Source organism: Haemaphysalis longicornis, unplaced genomic scaffold, assembly GCF_048455015.1.
Source record: "Haemaphysalis longicornis isolate Haplotype H1 unplaced genomic scaffold, Haemaphysalis longicornis Haplotype H1 scaffold_132, whole genome shotgun sequence".
NCBI classification, from domain to species: Eukaryota; Metazoa; Arthropoda; class Arachnida; order Ixodida; family Ixodidae; genus Haemaphysalis; species Haemaphysalis longicornis.
In genome coordinates, this window is record NW_027526238.1 from 448,502 (window position 1) to 468,199 (window position 19,698).

Genomic DNA, 19,698 nt, shown 5'->3' on the forward strand with positions numbered 1-19,698 from the left:
AAGCTTCAAGGCCGAGATAATCACCAGCGCGCTAATTCTGCCAGCCGAGCCGCGTTGCCGCCGATTGCGCCAGCGCGCCGTTTCCACAGGTGCGTTGACCAGAAGACCGCAAAAGGGCAGCGCGGTACCCCTGGCGTCAATGTATCGGAGCGTGAGACAATCGCGAAGAAGCCAGCGGTAGCGGCATGTGTGCTGTACTGGTAGGCCGCGCCTGCGCTGTGCGCGGTCTCGACAGCAGGCGCCGCGCAACCAGACGGCGCAGCGATTACTTTTCGCCACCTCTCCCGTGGTCCGTTTACTTCAGCTCACGGCTGTACGCCTCGTACTTCAGTGTACACTTACCTATGGTCTGCTTCATTGGCAATGCGTCGGGAGAATTTGATGGTGCCAGTGCGACTGTGGAACGTCACCGTGCCTAACCCTCTGGCGTCACCGGAGGCGGCAAGGCCTGTGTTTTGGCGCATCATTAGTACATGCGGACAGCCAGTGACCCTTTCGTGGAATAAAATACATTCGTGTCTCCAAATGATTCTTCTTTCATACCTATCATGTTATACAGTGCAACTGTCGAGCCAAACGTTGCAATGTCTTGGATGTAAAAGCACATGGCGTACTAGCACATGGCATGCCAGCATTGTGAACGCGGTAAAGATGAAATCTTTTTAAGCGAACCTCCATTACATTTATCATGCCAGGAGGAAAATGGTAGGGAAAAGCATCACGGGTGGCCGCAAGGAGACTAGGAGTTATGTAGTAGGGGCCACAGAAGACTACCGTCTTTCGACGACATTTCCATCGAAGTGAGCAGATACGCAGAGCAATTTTCACAGCAAAGCTGTATACCTCTACCCCCCAATGGTTTCTCCTCCATTGGCAAAAACTCCAAGGCGCCGAAAATACACTTATGGACTACATGCTTCCCCTCTCCCCAGATGTCACGTTAGTGGAGATGGCCCGGGATTTTTCTGTCCCAGGCGCTGATCCCGAAGTTGACGTGAGACGCAGGCTTTTTTGCTTAACAAAGGCCCCAATATTTAACCCACTTAGATATTTCCTGCTGCCACAGTTATGGGTAATTGTAAAATTATTGTTCGTTTATGGAAAGGCTCCCTAAGCTTTTCAGAATTTTCTAAGTTTAACAAATTATTTTTACCTTCCTAATACGCACATCACGAACATTTCAATAAATGTCCAAAAATGGAGGCGTGATTTCAAAAAATCACGCCTCTCATTGCTGCAACGCGTGTCATGTCCGCAAGTTCTGTGCTCAACAGAAAGACTTAAGAAAAAATCATTTCGATTGTATCCTCTAGGAAACCCTGCAATGGGCTCCCCCGTTCGCAGGTTGCTGCTGGTCGTGATCTTTAGGAAGCGCGCGGGAATGGTATCAATTGCTTAGGTCCAATGAATATCGAGCAGTTTTGAAATTCTTTTAGCGGCACACGAGTTGCGTCAAGATGATAATTGAGCGCTATCATTTCATATTTTCAATTGAAGAAAACGTTATTTCTTTTAATTGCAATCCCCCCCCCCCAAATACTCCTTCTGACAACGCAGGGCCTTTTTAAACGTACTGAAGGCGTTGCCTCTCGTAAAATGACTTATACACATATGTTTTATGACATGGTTCAGGGTAAATCCCCGAAAGCGATTTTGGTCACGGGTCGTTGTTAAACGGTACAATAAAGAGAAAGATATTAGATTCTACTCATGACATCAACGTTATATTTGACAAGTTCATGCCATGTCTGTCTCTTGGTTCCATACAGGAACATAACATCCTACTTTTCCGTGTTGTCCTCCTGCTCTTTTTTACTGTTTTTTTTTTCTTTTTTAGTGGTCTGTTCCGCGTGCATGCTTTAGAAGAAGACCTAACCACATCCTGGTCTTTCATTCCCCCCATGCCTCTGCCGGCCTGCTTTGTGACAGTACCTTGCCCTGCTACTCGTCTACACTTGCACGATTCGTGTTCTTTGTGGTCGCAACGAGGAAGGGGGCCCCCCTCGGTCGGTTCCAAAGAGAACGCGGAAAACTATGAGGGGACGCACCTTTGAGGGTGCAGCTAACTAGCATCAAGTAGTCGCTCGCGTGGCGCAGGTGCACGCAAAGACATTTTGTATACCGTAAAGAGAGCATTGATACCCCCTTCTCAGTTACAGTGATGTGTCTCTTAAACGGAAGTGTAGTCGACTGACAGACCGTACGAGATGCCACAATTTCAACGTGGAATGTTGTGGTCTCGGATGATGAACAGCAGCAAATAATGCAGATTTTTTTTTTTATAAAAACGATTAGTTTTACAGATGCCTACTCGTTTAGTCGTCGAGTTGTATTGTGTTTATTTGATGCACCTTTGCCCCGTTGTACCGGCGGCTTGCCGCCATGAAAGAACTGAGCCATGAAAGAACTATCAGCACAGCCGATGAGGCATGCGCACTCGCGTTAAGCACCACCATTCACATCCAACTCAACGACGTTACTTACGACCTCCAGCCATACTTGCAACCTCCACCCGGCAGCACTCGTGGTGTATTACATGCATTGGAACAGATAATAACCAACGCCGACCTACCCCATGTTCTCACTTGAGACGACGTACCAAGCTTATATACACGACTAGTGTATGTTCCGGCACATGTTCCGGCACACCACTTCGGCTGTGCCGGAACATGGTGGGTGCAATGCCACTAGCGGTTTGTAGGCCGTTCTTGATGATTCGATCGTTCCAGGCAGAGCGGTTCAGGCCGGTGCGTGGGCGGTATACATTTTTATAGTCGTTTTCTGGGAGACCAGGTAGAATGTGTGATTTTGCGCTGCGGTGTTGCGGAGCGGGGGCCCGTTAAGTCTTTTCATCTTTTCGATCAGAGAGAATTTGTTGCCAGTGGTCAGGCGGGAAGATTGTACGGCTGCTTTTTATGTCGAATTCCATTTCAGCATGATGGACAGTGGGCCTGTTCGATTTTCCAGTTCTGGCTGCCAGGGGCTGCCCGCGGGCTGCCAGAGGCGAGATCCGGTCATTCGTTTTTCTCGGGCAGCCAAAAACGTCACTACCGGCGGCGCCAGAATGTCTTCGATTTTCCCGGGTCGGCTACTTTTGGCTCCCCGTAAGCTGTCAGAGCCGCCCGGGCGTTTGTGGTCTGGGGGCGAGCGGGCACTAATATGGCAGCTAGCAGACGACGCTGCTAGGAGACGCCAGTTTGAAAATAAAGTTCCGAATATCTTTCGTTCTTTTTGATTTGATGCATTTAGGTTGCTTTATTTGGCGTGAAACATAACTTTTGCGCACATTTCTATTCATTTTTCTCCTCGCAACTCCCGTCTTGTTTTCTTTTTTTGTGCGGGAAGTGAGATGACAGATTATTCGCGCCTAAATGGTAATGGTCATTTGCGGTTCGTCGTATGATACACATGGAGGGCCTATTTCAGCTCGTGGGCGAGGACGGCGTCCCCATTCTAGAAGAAGGCATGCCTGTTTTTATTACTTCAGGTAAGTGGTTCTAAGCAACTACATTGGTTGTCGGGTGAAAGGAATGAAAATTTTCGTTTATTCTGTAGATGGTGTGCGCTTCCAAACGGTGGCGGCTGCCCCTGAGAGGACGGAGTCGGCGAACGAAGAACTGTGGAATGAGGCGAAAACACTTTTTTTGATTGACGCCTACTTTTTTTGATTGATTGAAGAAATAACCCGCCTAAAAGAATGCTCACGAAACGTCAGCTGTGGGAGGCCCTCACGGAAAAAATTAACAACATTTTCCCAGGATGCATGACGCCTTCCCAAGTGGAAAATAAATGGCGCAACTTGGAAAGGCGCTACAAGAAGCTCGTCAGTTCGAGCAATACGGCGGGCAAAGAGGCGGAGAAGTGGACGTTCGAAGAGTGAGCACGTTTATCAAAACCGTTCTTCAATACCCACTAGGTCGAGAATGTGTGCATACTTGCAGGAATATATTAATAAGTGAAAATTCAATGCTTGTAATTAACGATTTTGTGCGCGAAAAAAAAAAAACGGTGCTATATTGAACCTTGATTTCAAAATTATATAGGCAACAGCTGGGGAGCATGGTAGGATAGCGCTTTCCTCAAAATCTAAGCATGTCCGCGCAAGAGACGAACGGGAATTAATTTTTAAAGAGGTGGATTTTCTTTCACTTTTGTAATCGATTTCGTGTTTTTACGTATGCATCTACGAAGACATTTCTGTTTCAACAGGCAACTTGTGGGTTGATATGAAAACAATACTTCCCTAAATTTATAGGTTTAAATTCAACAACCTAACATAATAGGATCAAACAAGGCATTTTTTCTATGATTGGTGCGTCTAATGCGCGTAACAAAAATGTGATGCGTTCATTTGGCATAAAAGAATTGCTTTTTGATGGCAGTTAGTGTAGAAATAAAAGGATAACAGCTATTCTTCACAAATGTAGCACTACTAGCCCATGCATGACGCAGCGTTCTCACAGAGACAACGTGCGTGTCTTCTCGATCGAGAAGCTTGTGTCGGTATATTTTATATGCTCAGGCCACTGGAAAAAATATTCAAAACGAGCCACTCCGTGAAGCCGAAGTTCGTCATGTTTGCGGGCCCCACGGTCCGAACAAACGAGGAGTTAGCTTGTCTTGTGAAATGTTCTCATAATACACTTGAAAATGTGATGGTTTGGAGATTTCGTGCATCAATAACTTTTGTCTTGGGCGGATTAAGTGTAATTCGTAGAGGTTAATGAGAGTTGTATATGTGAGTTGTAATACAAGTAAGACGGTAATGTAACGGGCAGCATGAAGGCTTAATAATTCAAAACCTTTCGCCCGGTCAATGGCTCGCAATGATATGTGCATGTTGTGTTTAGTGGGATGTTTGAAAACAAAATGGCTTTCTTAAAGGGGCCCTGAAAGGCATTTTGAGCACACTAAATGAACTAGCGCAATCGCTAGATTGGGTCGCCAACGTCACCTGTGCCAAGTATTACTCTTTTACGCGCAGCGGAAAGCTCACACTTTTGTTGCAAAGTTTGTCACTTTTTTCTCACCCTTTCCTTCGTGTTTTTGGACGCCGCCATCTTCACATGTCTACATCATCGATTCCCAGATGTTCGTCATGAGCTAGACATCCTGCTATTGGGCGGCTTTTTCACGCACTTCCGGCAAAGAGATGAGTCGTCTGCTCAGCGTCGGCTCGCCGGCTGATCTGCCAGCGGAGTGCCGGAGTGCTTTGACATTTTACGACAAACGAAACAAGTGTAAACAAACGCTTAACCGTTTGTATTGAATGCAACACGGCCATAACACGACGTGGATTTTATCTTACGTGAGTACGTACCATAAAGAAAGTCCCGTGGCACTTCTTTGGTGCAATCGCAGAGAACGCCCTGAGCCGAATGCCCGGGTTTGACGCGTACATTTTATTCAACTTCAAAACAATCCAGAGATGCGTTTCGAACGAACGCAACGTCACAACATGCGTTGCAAGTCCGAACCGCGATTGACAGACGATGAGTTGCCTCCTCCTGCCCGTCGTAAATTCGGCACTCACCTCACACCCGGTTTGCGGGGACGAGCAGCAAGTCACAACTCTGGCGCGCAAGCGAGAAGGCTTTTAGCCAGGCACACTGCACATACCCCATGCGAGGTTGAGTGGTACGTCGTTCGAGAAAGATAATCCAGACCATGGGAAGCACTATCCACCCGCAGAAGTACAATGTCGCATTTCATCGCGAAACGAACGCGTCCACAACACACAGGAGGCGATGCACACACACACACAGCTTCAGTCGCTGCATTGGCTTAGCTGCAAGCTTCGTTCGGACAATCAGCGATGCTACGACGATACAGAGCTGCGTGAGGACGACGTGCTAACCACTTCACGTATTTAAAAACACAGGGGCAAAGAACTAGGTTCATCGGAAGCAAAAAATCTTTCCTTCATTATAGTGCCTGAAATATACTGGCTAGTGTGCCGAGGGCGGGCTCCAGGCGGGCGCCGGGAGCGATGTACGCGGCCGTCTGCCGCTTGGGGCGCTGCCGTGCGGGAGTGTGCGCGTTCATCCGGCCCGAGCAGATCGCGCGGTACCTCGGAGCTGCGTAGCAGACGGCAGCGGCAGAACTTTCCATTCCCGCTTGCGACGAAAGCGAGCGAAAGCGACGGGAATTCTGTCGCGCAACCAAAATTTGTACCGACCATTCGACAACAACGATCGTCGCGCGACAAAGCGACGGAATTCCTGCCGCTCTCACTCGCTTTCGTCGCAAGTGCGAACGAGCCTTTATGCGCAATCTCCGCCCCACATAAAATAAGCTCTTGCTTGTCGCCTGAGCATACGGCGGTTGATATGTGACTACGTTACACTGTGCTTGCCAGTGTATTTAAACGATGTCACTAGGTTTGAAACGTACGCGCTCGGCGTGCAGCTTTGTAAACGCAAGCCGTTTCACATAGGCACGCTATTTTGCTGCTAATAGAGTTTTAGTACAGCGTTTGTGGCCTTTGCATACGCTAAACGGTAAATTTTTGCGTCCCGCTACGTGACACCGCGATGGGAGTTTTAGTAGAGCGTCTCATCAGTTTTGCGTAGCGACACACTAATGCATACGGCGCCATCTGTCAAATGTTTTCCGAAATGTCTCGCCGGCTGATCTGCTAGCGGAGTGCCGGAGTGTTTGAACATTTTACGACTATCCAAACAAGTGCAAACAAACGCTTTCCCGTCAGTGTTGAATGCAACACATGGGTGCAGCTTGTCAGAACACGGGTTCTCGCTGATCGAGTGCAGCGTTGGTTTGCTCTTCGCCTTCACGTTCATCGCCGCTGATAAAGCGATCCGATCCGGCGCGTTTTGTGCACGGGTTCTGTGTCGGTTGAAAATGTCTTTTTTCACATGTCGCCGGTAGTAGGAATTACAACCACCGCAAAATAACACCCGGCACCAGCGGGGCCACATCTGAGACCGCGCTTTTTGGATAAACAGTGCGCGGTGCACCAAAGGGAACGAGCGCACGATTCTCCCCACGCGGCTGCGAGTTCGCCGCCGATGCCAACTGTAGCTACGTACACCGCGAAAGGGCAAGGCCAGGCCGCACACATGCGGCCAGGTCATTCGTTCGCTTTTCCAGCCTGTCTCCATGGTGTCTACAGAGATGAAAAAGCCGAAAGAGCTGGCCCGTAGCAGACGGCAGTCTGTGGGAGCGCAATAGCGGAAGTACGTCACCGCTGAGGAGCGGAGCATCATGGGAGGGGAGGCCAACAGCGAAGAAACAGTTGAAAGGAGGAGGAAATACGGCGCGACGATAATTCGCGGTTTTTGATTTACGATTTCTCAGCTAATACTCATCGCTTTAACAAAATTCTTGCAGGAGGAGATTGCTAATACATTGCTTTATTTGGTTACATGTACATCCATGCATCCGCGGAAGGCATTTCAGGACCCCTTTAAGTTATTTTGAGCTCAGGTGGTTCTGTATCTCACGACGGTTTTTTTTTCTTTGAAATGTCAGGGCGCCATGCTACTCCATGCAAAATAATTTAGGTCTTGTATCGATCTCACCGTGAAAATCGCATGCTTTGTTGCGATGTTAAACTAGACGAATTAATACCCTTCAGTGATTGTCTAAAAGCGTACGTGTGCCTTGTGCTCTTGCCAGAGCAGGCCCAAGCACGAAGAGGGCAGCAGAGGGAACCGCGGAAGAAGAACCAGCGTCTAGTTCTCGGCTGCCCAGCCGATCTGCCACATTCCCTGTGCCGCCAGAGGTGCCTGCCGTCCCCGCCAGCAATGGCCTACACCCGGCCAAGAGGAGGCGGCGGGAAAACATTCACACACTTGAGGGTGGCCTTCTCGATTACCTTAAGGAGTCAGAGGCCAACAGGGAGATGTCACCGGGAGCGCCTGGAAGCGGCGGAGCGGTGGAACAAGGAGCGCAATGAGGCCATCAAAAGTGCGCTTGCTGCAGCGCTTCGTGCACACCCCGCCCCCTCCCGCTCTCCCTCCCCTTCCCACATCCTTCCTAAGGTCTAAGGAGCAAACTTATTTTGTGGTGGCATACGTTTAGGTACACACACAGACAAACCCACCCACACACACACGTATGTGTGTGTATATATATATAGATGGATAGATAGATATATAAATACACGTATATATAAATATATATATAAATATATATATATATATATATATATATATATATATATATATATATATATATATATATATATATATATATATATATATATATACAGAAAGATAGGTCGGCAGTCTACAACGCCAAAGGAGGAATAGGGGTGTGGTTAGGCATTTTTTTACTACGGTAAATGAAGTTAACATTTTTTTTTAAATATACGGAAGAAAGAAAGAACGAAAGAAAGAAAAACACGCGCCCAGATTGGGGACCGAACCCACGCCTTTCGATTAGATCTCGAATGCCTTACCAATTCGGCTATCTGGGCGACTGTGTTCTCCTTCACTTTCTGGGCTATTTATATTTTTACTAGAAGTGTATCTGACGCTTGAGGGGGGTAGCCAGCGCCACTCTGACTACACGGGGAGAAGGGGACCTTCTTTTCAACCCCCGGGGCGTGACTCGAATGTCTACAGACTGTCATGAGCGGGCAACTGGCGGGAAGCCCTCTTATGCTACCTAGGCATCAAGGCTGCCAGAACCGAGACCCTCGCTATGCTTTCGCAGAATAATATAGTAAGGAAATGAGGGGCTCGTTGATTAAATACAGAAAGATAGGTCGGCAGTCTACAACGCCAAAGGAGGCATAGGGGTGTGGTTAGGCATTTTTTTTACTACGGTTAATGAAGTTAACATTTATTTTTTTAAATATACGGAAGAAAGAAAGAAAGAAAGAAAGAAAGAAAGAAAGAAAGAAAGAAAGAAAGAAAGAAAAACACGCCCCCAGAGTGGGGACCGAACCCACGCCTTTCGATTAGATCTCGAATGCCTTACCAATTCGGCTATCTGGGCGACTGTGTTCTCCTTCACTTTCTGGGCTATTTATATTTTTACTAGAAGTGTATCTGACGCTTGAGGGGGGTACCCAGCGCCACTCTGATATATATATATATATATATAAATATATATATATATATATATATATATATATATATATATATATATATATATATATATATATATATATATATATATATATATATATATATATATATATATATATATATATATATATATATATATATATATATATATATATTGCAGCCATTGCTGTTTGTTTTTCTTTCACCTGTTCAGGCTGCAATGGACCTCTCCCGGGGTACGTCACACGGAGGCCGTGACGTCACGGCAAACGCACGTGCTCGCGGCCGCCGGGCGAGTGGTTGGCAAAACATTCACGCCGGCGTAGGGCGCGTATGCGTTGAGGCTGTTTTCGACACGCTGAGAAGTGGGGTTTTTCTTCGTGTGGTGGCTTTGCGATGCCGGTGAGCTGCTGTGCCATCGGCTGCGCAAATCGTGCGAAGAAAGGCAGCGGTATCGGATTCTTCCGATTCCCAAAAGATGAAATTCGGCGAGTGTTGTGGACACGTGCAATCCGCCGACAGAACTGGCACCCAAGCAGCAGCGACCGCGTCTGCGGAGCACACTTCGTGTCTGGTAAGTAAAATGTTGTTTCGTAGTAATAGTTCCTATTCTCAAACTTTCATGTTTTCCTAAATGCAGGTGCACCGTCTACAATGACGGCCCACCCGGATTGGGTGCCTAGCGTGTTTGTGTTTGCAAAGGCTGTCACCCAAAAGAACAAAGACAGATGCGAGCGCCTACAGCGAGCCCTCAATCGGAGGCAATGTTCAGGTAAAGTTGTCGCTTTTGGTCAGATTTGTGGGCGCTGTTTGTCCGTCCGCTGCGGTTGTTATTACAACCAAAGACTTTGTCAAGTCAAGCGGGGCAGCACTAAATGTTACACCAAAAAGTGCACGGCGAGGGATGTAGGTACAAGGAAGTGTTGTAACTGCCTTTTTTACATTGAATCTTTATAGAAAAGGCTGTGGCTGGACCAAGCACCGCTAGGCCAGCTAGTGATCACAGCAGCGGTAAGTTCATCAGCACACCAGTGGCCTGGCCTTGTTACAAATATTGTGTTGATTGTAGACAATGGGAGCAGCCCTGCGCCGCCTGACAACGCTGTCAACATGCCGGATTCGAGCACATCTGGAGTTGCTGCAGGTGATTTTCAGTGTGACCTCTAAAGTGACACCTTAGCTAACATGGCATGAAACTATTTTCCCATTTCTAGCAAACTTCGACTCTAGCAGCAGTGATGCAATGTCTGTGGATGCATCCTGCACCACCGACACTGATACGCCACCAGAAGGTAAGCGCGAAATGGTATTTATTGTTGCAACAAAATCCACTGCCTCATTTATGCTTATGCCACCCCCCTGCCCCCCCCCCCCCCTTCTTATTTGCCCCCAGGTGCCGTGAATGGACTTCTGGGGTTAGGTACTACAGGATGGAACACTGGTATGCGAGTACAGTTGTATTTTCTCTAGTCTCGAATCACTGCTGGTGATTCTGCATAATGCTTTCTTAGGCAGCACCTTTAAAATTCAACGTTACATCATTTTTCTTTTGTCAGCTAACCTTGATCCTACCAGTGGTGACAACCAGCCTTTCGGTAGGAATGCAGCCCTGGAAGCCGGTAAGTGTACTCCTGCCTGTACATTTATCATTGCAACAAAATCCACTGCCTCATTTATGCTTATGCCCCCCCCCCTCCCCTTTTCTCATTTGCCTCCAGATGCCGTAAATGGACTTCTGGGGTTGTGCACCAGAGGATGGAACACTGGTATGCAAGTACAGTTGTATTTTCTCTAGTCTCAAATCACTGCTGGTGATTCTTTAAAACTCGATGCTAATCATTTTTCTTTTGCCAGTTAACCTTGCTACTACCAGTGGTGACAACCGGCCTCTTGGTGGGGATGCAGCCCTAGAAGTCGGTAAGTGTACTCCTGCATGCCTTGTGTGTCAACTTATCGTCAACGCCGACAAAAATGACGCTTGCATTTTTGTGAAAAAAAAAAAGAAAAAGAGCATTGCCTTAAAGTTGCCTTGCTCTCTCTCCAAATTGCAGATGCTGTGGATGCCCTTCTGGAGCTCAGCACCAGAGTAGGAAAAAACATTGGTAGGCACATTTTCGTTGTCGTCACGTTTTATATGAGCAGACACTCAGATACATGAATTTTAATGCATGTGACACTCGTCATGATGCTTACCTGTGTAACATTATGACAACTTTTGCGCACTTACCTAACATTGCAATTTCTTCGTATGTGATCGGGCACAAGTGTAGTAGTGGGAAATAAGAACCACAGCCTGTGTAGGGCAACCAAAAAACCATGTCTTCTCTGCGACTATTAATGTTGTATTTATTTTTGGTCACTGTTTTCGCCTTCACGCACTTTGTGTTAATTTAAGAAACGGGTTACATCGAGTTTAAGAGTATGTGTGCAAGTAAATTTTCGAGTGCTTTGTCCGCCTTAACCAAATGAAAAGGAGGAGCTTTACAAGAACATGTGCATTAAATTTTCTGATAATTTTGGCTTACCAAGTGTGTGGCATCAGCAATGAATTAAGACTCTGAGCTTACCCTTATTTTAAATTCACAGCGTCAAGCACAACACCAAGCTTCACAGCAAGCCAAGACTCGGTTCAACTGCAGGCACATATGCAAAAAAAGTATCTTGAGAAGTGCCGGGAACTGAGCGACATGAAGCGAAAGGTTGACTTGCTGGAGCAAGAAGTTAAATTGCTTCACGACAAAAATGTTTTGCTTGAAAAGAGTACCCATGCCAAGGCATGGGGCTACCACAAAATAGCAGGGAGTTCCGAAAAGGTATCTTACTACACCGGCTTGCCCAATGAGCAAGTTTTTTTATGGGTCGTAAGCGTCTTTGCCCACAGCGCACAATGTGTGCCCAGCCAAGGCTTAAGCCAGGAGGACCAGGTGCTGCTTGTGTTGATGCGGCTGCGCCTGGACATACACCTGTGTTTCCTGGCAGACTTGTTTGACATTGGCAAGAATTCGGCTTCTAAGCTATTTGAAACAGTTTTAACTGTGCTTGTAGCAGAGTTGAAAAAACTCATTGTGTGGCCTGATGACATTTCTTTTAACGCATGGCTGCCTGAGGCATTCCGGACAAAATTCAGCCGTGTTAAGGTCATCATTGACAGTACTGAGATACGGTTAGAGAAAGCAAGTGCCACCACTGCACAGAGTGCAACGTGGTCACCTTACAAGAACTCTAACACGGTGAAAGTACTCATTGGAATCACTCCAAATGGCCTTATCTCCTACGTTTCAGAGTGCTGGGGAGGTAAGATTAGTGACAAACAGCTTGTGCTAAAGACCGACTTCACCAGCAAGCTGGACTATGGGGATGAAGTGATGGCTGACCGTGGGTTTAATGTCAGTCATGAGCTGGCAGCCCTTGGAGTTACACTGGTTGTGCCTGCGTACACCAAAGGGAAAAAACAGTTGTCGCGCGCTGAAGTAAACGCTTCAAAAGAAATTTCCCGCAGGCGCATCAGGGTGGAGCAAGTTATCGGTCGCATGAAGAGGTTCCACATCCTGAAAAACATTGTGCCATACTTCATGAAAGACGTCTTAGACGACATAGTGATTCTAGTTGCAGCACTCACTAATTTAATGCCTCGGTACGACTAAAAGATGAATACCGCATCAGAAAAGTGCCCGCCGCAGCCGGTAATCGAACCCGCATTTTCGGGCTCAGCAGCACAACACCATAGCCACTGCAGTGGGTCACCGTTGATTTGCGTATCGGTGTCGCAGTGTACATGCTTTCGTGTTTGTTCAAAATGTCTGTTTACCCCATTTAAGTTTTATATTGTCGTGTCGCTTATGACAGTTGGCCGTGTCGGAATTGTCTGTCACGGGTTCGATTCCCGGTCACGGTAGCCGCTTTTCTGATGGAGGTGAAAAGCAAAAAGGCCCGTGTGTTTTGAGATTTCAGCACACATTAAAGATCCCCAGGTGGTCAAAATTAATCCGGAGCCCTCCACTATGGCGCACCTCATCGCCTGCGTTGCGTCGGCGCATTAAACCCTACCATCAATCAGTCAAATAGACTTGTCGTCTGCACTCTGGCGTTTCACACCATTGATAGTAGTTGCGTACTGGTGTTGCAGTGTGCATGCTTTCGTGTTTGTCCAAAACGTCTGTTCATCCGATGGAAGTTGTAGTGCCGTTTTTGCCAGTTTGTTGTGTCAGAATTGTCGTCTGCATGCAAGAGTTTCACACCGTTGATTTGTGTGTCGGTGTCGCAGTGTACATGCTTCCATGCTTGCCCAGAATGTATGTTTACCCTATTGAAGTCGTAGTGTCACTTTTGTCAGTTGGTCGTGTCGGAATTGTCTGCATGCAGGAGTTTTACACAGTTCATTTGTGTATCGGTGTCGCAGTGTACATGCTTTTGTGCTTGTTCATAATGTCTGTTTACCCTATGGTAGATGTAGTGTCGCTTTTCCTAGTCGGTCGTGTCAGAATCATCTGCTCGCTGGGAGTTTGACAAATGACCATTGGGGTGGTAGGGTAAAGATGTAGGTACACTTACCGCTTCCGTCCTCTCTGAAAGGCACCGAGATCATTCAGTGCCAGTGTCTTCAAGTTAAGCTAAATGTTGTATACTTATATTACTGGTTGATCCCTTAAAAACAATGAAGGATCAAGTGGTATTATGCAAGACTGAAGTTCCCAAAAGTGCTTCTTTCTTGCATTGTGACAGTACTCACATAACTAAAACCTGTATGACCGAGAGCGATGTTTGCATCTGTTGCATTGTCGTGATGATGCTCCATTCAAATGGTGTTGATGAGTAATGTGTACGGCCCACCCACAGTCTGCACATGAATACTTATTGTTTTGTTTTTTCTGTGGACTTCCTGCATATTTGAGGTTTTGTAATGAGGAGTTTGCGTGTCAAACTGTTGCTGCTGCCTGCATTTTCAGTTCTCTTTGAATAAGTATGCAGCTAAGGAACATCAATGCCGCAGCAGTGCTCTGGTGAGAGTTGTTTCCCAAAAGTGCTGCTGTATCCAGGTGCCCAGCACGATACTGTAATAAATTTTGGAGCATAGGATCACATCATCTGTTGAATGATCCTGTTCAATGCCACATTTGTATTTGTTTTGCCCTTGGTGTAATGCTGTTACAACACTCGGCGAGTAATCTTTGAATGTCTTTGAATACATTTACTAAAATATAGGAAAAGTGGAAAACCCTGAACTTGCAATAAAATGAAGTTTGAAAGCAATCAGATTTTTTCATTCTATTCGTTACAGCATGGGATATAAAGAATACTCACCACACAACTATGTTTGAAGGTCTTGCTACATTCTAAGTAATTGGGGGCCCCAGATTTTCTGCTAATCTGTTAACAAAAAAAAAAATGCGCTTCGACTTTGAAAAAAAAAAAAAAGCAATCCCATACAATTTCTTGCTGATGCAATATGGCTATACATGTACCTACAATGTGGTGCGGCGTAAACTTTACCAGGCACGCAGTGTACTGGTAGCAGCTCATGCTATCTGCACCGAGCAGCATGTTTTTATAGCGATTATAAAAGTTTCCTCACTTTCTCGCAATTCTCAAACTAACTAGTTTAAATCGGTATAAATCGGAATCGCTAAGCTCACATGCAGAATTGTTTTGGTGTCTGCGCTTGTGTCGAGCGATGGTGTACCCCCAACTCAGCACATCAGGATGGCTGGGTTCCACTGTCTCACCCTTCGAAATACGCGCTCCTCTCTTTTCTTTCTCCGACTCGCGGCCAGGCTACAGCGGCGGCGTCTGCTGCTGCGTTCGGGATGCCACCCCCGTAAATTCCAGGTAACAGCTGGCCGAATGTCTGGTTTCAATTTTTGTAGAGCCACGTGTGCGAATTCAAGTGACGTCGCACAGTTAACTGCTGTGGGTGTCATTTAAAGCCTTGCTTTCCGAACACCCTCATAGTGCGGATTGGAGCCAATATTTTTGGTTCATCATGCTATGACCATGCAGCATGAGGTATTTATTCTTCACAACGATTGCTATGTATGCCTTCACAACAACTGCTATGTACATCTCACAACAGTACAAGAAACACAAATATATGTAAATAAGGAAACATGCACACAATAACTAAAAACTAACGACACTGCACAGCAAACCCATACAACACATTCAGAAGACATTCAACTATGCAACACAGAAAAGAAAATTTGAGCAGCTACCTTTAAACAACTCCAGCGATAGATTACAAAAACAGCACAATTACAGTGAAACTATAACTGCTGGAATCAAATTGAGGAAACTAAATCGAATTAAACAAGCTTCACAGCAGAACATCACGGCACAAGAATTGCACGTACAGAAACCCAGTCTGTCATTAATCTAAAAGCACTGACCTCAGATTGCACGAAAGTACGACAAGGGCACTTGGGCCAGGCATGTAATACGGAGGACTGACGACTAGAAGGACCATCAGGGTAACAGAATGGCTACTGTGATGTGGGTCTAGGACTAGAAGAAGACCGGTAACATGACGGACATAAAACCACAACATTTGTACGCAGGGATTGGACTAGGTCACCACATGACTGGAGGAACTGGATGAACATGGCAGATGCTTTCGTCATGCAGAAAACACAGGGAAGCTGACGATGGTAGTGAGCGCAACATTAAAGGGGTCATTGAGACGAAATGCAAGTTTGCTTCGTTAGAAAGACTGTTTTGTCCCAATAAGAATGATGCCACTTTTATCACGAACCCGCTGCGGTGGCTCAGTGGCTAAGGCGTTGCGCTGCTGAGCACGAGGTCGCGGGTTCGATTCCCGGCCGCGGCGGCCGCTTTCCTGATGGAGGCGAAAAGCAAAAACGCCCGAGTGTACGAGATTTAGGCGCACGATAAAGATACCCAGGTGGTCAAAATTATTCCGGAGCCCTCCACTACGGCGCGCCTCATCGCCTGCGTTGCGTCGGCGCGTTAAACCCCACAATCAATCAATCAACCACTTTTATCACAAACTTCAAACAAACAATGGAGACACGAAGGAGAACATATGAAGCAGTGGCAATTCCCAGCCACTTTTTTGTAATTTCTCTGTGACGTCACAGATTTATTTATGCGATTAATCGCTGCTGATCCAAGTGACAGGCCCTCGTCAGGCCCTACCCAACAACGCAAAATGGCCTTAGCGGTGCGTGATAAGGCTATGCCCCACATGGGTGTTCAAGGTTAAATTTTGCAGTTTTGCCCACTGCAATGGTCCCACATTCTAAGTAAAATCAAATGGCTGATCGCATTAACTTAAATGCTGTTCTTCCTGGAAAGAAGCAGCGGCAACAGCGAATCTCGAACAAACGTCCTCAACACTGGCATGTGCCGCTCCAAAAAATCAAGATCTCGCTTAATTCGAGTGACAGAAAAACCCTGCAGCGTCCAACAAACAAAGTCACAGTAGTCAACATCTGCACATTCCATTTCCGCCTGTACTTGGTACATGTACTCATGGGTATCCTTCAGATTTAAGTTTTCATCCAAGCAAAACGTTTTGTCAGAAATATCGCTCACAAGAGCATTCCTGTGTTTGTATGGGCACTTTATTTCGAGCACCCCTCGGCCGCAGCAGCTACATTCAACGAGGCCATCAGGGCTCGCAGCAATAAACTGCCACTTTTTGCTAATGCAAAGGCCCAGTTCTGAGCACTGAAAATTCTCATGCTGCTGAGTCTGGTATTCAGTGTATGCTTGCCGAGCAATCGGCTCATTCTCCAAACCGTGCTTTATTGGTGCAGGCTTCCTGCCTCGAGCCTGGTACTGCACCAGTGGCGGCTGAGCTATGTTTGTAGCCAGACGTGCTGCGCTTGCTGCACTTTTACACTTTGCTACTTTTGCAAACACGGACCCCGTGATGCGTCCACACCTCTGCCTGTACCATTCAAGGCACTCACGTTGGGGCCTGGTACGTTGCTCGATGTCTACAATATTGCCGTGCGTCAACGTCTTTTCCATGAGAGAAGCTACCGTTCTGTCTTTTTCTTCTCGACTGTGAGCTTCCCATTCTCTGTCGTATAATTCATACAGGCTCTCTAACGGCCCTTCTGCACAGCCGGGGTCTGCGGTGTTGTCCCTATCGTCCGCATACCTACTAAACGCTGTGAAGATTGCCGCATTGGGCACATGCGCATGCAGTGCGTCAAGGGCATCGGGGAACTTCGTTCTGGGCGTGGGCGGCTCCGAGCGCTTTCTCTTCACCGGGTGCGACGCTTTGCCATGCTTGTGCTTCACGAGCACAAGGTCCCGCAGCCTTGTTGGCTCCACCTTCAATATAATTTAAAAAAAGAGAAGAACAATACGCACTGAGAAGCGATTTTAGGAACCAAAATAAAGTAGCCAAGTGCACTGTATGTGGCCAAGAAGAAAAGGTATGACATTTTAAAAACAAAGTGGAATCAGGCCAGCATGAAAAGCTACATGAAACCTTCACATAAATGAACTAGCATAAATACTAGGTTGTTAACACGCACCAAGTGAGCATAACGCAAAATGTAAAAAAGAGGAGAGTTCACATACGTTTTCCCTGTATGCATTGTTCCACTCGCACAGCTGGGACGTGGTGGAACCTGCCAGGCCCGTCGAAACCAGTACTTCAACCTTGAAAAGAAGAGCTCCAACGTGTATGCAGAGCTCCCCTAGCCTGCAAATATTGACATTAGTATGCACACTGCAGCTACTCCCTTTAATTTGGTTGCCTCAGTGCCTAAACTAGAGTAACAACATTGCAAGGTTCGCATAAACACGATTTCCGGTGGTCCATGCAAAAAAATTCTCTAATTCATACTGTTTACCCATGAGTCCTAAACGTAACTTAGCACCATTCCGTATTTCATTACGCTTCTTACAGAGCGCCTCCGACCGCAACCCACTAAGCTGCCGTCCAGTAGACTTCATGGGGAGGCTTGTACAACTTCGCGCACACTAACCTTACTTAAACTGACAAACAAGAGAAACATTTTGAAAGGGAAAAAAAAAAAAGAATCCTCGAACACCAGCGCCGGATTCGAATTTTCAACCGACGTGTTACAAAGCTGAGACGGTGCCGCTACACCCCGCAGCTACTGTATTTCACCCAGCATGAGAGGCTACTTTTGTAAGCTCGAGAGTCGAGCAGTACTACCCGGTGCAGTACGACTGGCTGCAGCGAAATAACAGCCGGCCACACAACACATGGCAAACCAGGCCCGCCTGCTCAGATAAACGTGTGCGGCCGCACGCTCCTGTTATTTCTCATAGTTTTTACTTTTCTCCTTGATACTATCCGAAGATAAATGTCCTCAAACATATATTGAACGCCACTGCTAAGCGACTTCACCGAGAGCAAGTCGCTGGAATGACATGCGGCGTAAATTCGTTGTTTACTCACCCAGCCATACACGTGCAGTGCGCGGCGTGCACTTTTCCTTCCTCGCTGACGAGAGCCCACGCCTCGTACGGCTTGTTACTTGTGCGCTGCGACGGCGTCACCTCAGCTTTCAGGACACAGAAACGATGGCCGAGAGGGGCAATCAACACTCGCCTCACGTGTCCCTCCATCACGAGGCAGAACGGCTTTGAGGAGCGATAGTTCTCCATTGTTTTGGCGGTGAACGGGCCGGGCTCACCTACTAGGTACACGTATATGTCGCCGAACCGCACGTTCGGCCACACTTTTGGATCATTCTTCCACTCCTGCACAGCGAACGGGTCAGGATACTGTTCGCCTGCGACCTGTAGTTTCTCGATATACCTTTGGCGGGCAACATCAGGCAGCGATTGAGCGTAATCGGAAAGCTCCATCGCTGAACGACGCACAACACCACAGCAGCTCGCCGCGGAACACGGTGCCTTTTGCCAACCAACGTTTTACCTCGCGGCCGCCAGCAGGCGCCACCCGTCGCGCACGTGCGCTTCGTGACGTCACGGTGTTTACATACAGGGAGAGGTCCATTGTGCGTGACACCTTGGTGACGTTGCCTCATGGTAGAATCTTAGTTGGGCCTAATTATTCTATTTAAAGCTGCTTTTATGCCCAGTTGTTTAACATTGTTCAACACATACGTTTTTTTTATTACTGTATTTCTGCTATTGTTTCCACGGTTTGTACAAAATGGTTATTGCTGCATAGAAGAAACATTTGTTCATATTTTGTTCTCTGTGGTGCCTTCTACACCGCTTGTAGGGCCGAAAAACCTGAGGAATAGCGTGAAGTAATGCTCCACAGCGGTGATTCTCAGGCATGGATGCGGGACGGGGACTCCTTGTGGACTTATGCAAGCGACGGGACCCCTTGGAGGAGAATCGGGGTGGTGGTGGAGGGGGATACCTAAGGTAATTAACACAACTGGAGCGTGAAACAGGTTCCTTTAATTAACAACACTGCCTCATCACTTTGTTTCAACCAGTTCATCAATACGCGGCAGAGCCGCACACAAAGAAAAATCTCTGTGCTACCATTTCACCTGTTTCGGTATTTGTATTTCAAAAACACCAGCCCTGCCCGAAAAAGCGTGCTCACAACAGGCGTTCAGAAAACATCGAGACAAGTTTCGAAGCCATTCCACGCATAGAAAAATTAGGATATTTTCTGCAGAGACAGCCCAACTTAATCACGGTAAGCAAAGGCAAATTTTGCCTTCATTACTTTGGT

At 46.9% G+C, this 19,698-nt stretch overlaps 1 protein-coding gene across 1 annotated transcript; it reads right to left on the minus strand.

The window, feature by feature from the left end:
* Positions 1 to 15,668: 15,668 nt before the first annotated feature.
* On the minus strand, positions 15,669 to 18,985 carry LOC144164663 (uncharacterized). Its single transcript, XM_077694995.1, has 3 exons — positions 18,436 to 18,985; positions 17,586 to 17,709; positions 15,669 to 17,333 (listed from the first exon to the last, which is right to left on the minus strand). Exons 1-3 carry the CDS (start codon positions 18,846 to 18,848, stop codon positions 16,320 to 16,322), a joined length of 1,551 nt encoding a protein of 516 aa, XP_077551121.1. The 5' UTR covers positions 18,849 to 18,985; the 3' UTR covers positions 15,669 to 16,319.
* Positions 18,986 to 19,698: the final 713 nt, after the last annotated feature.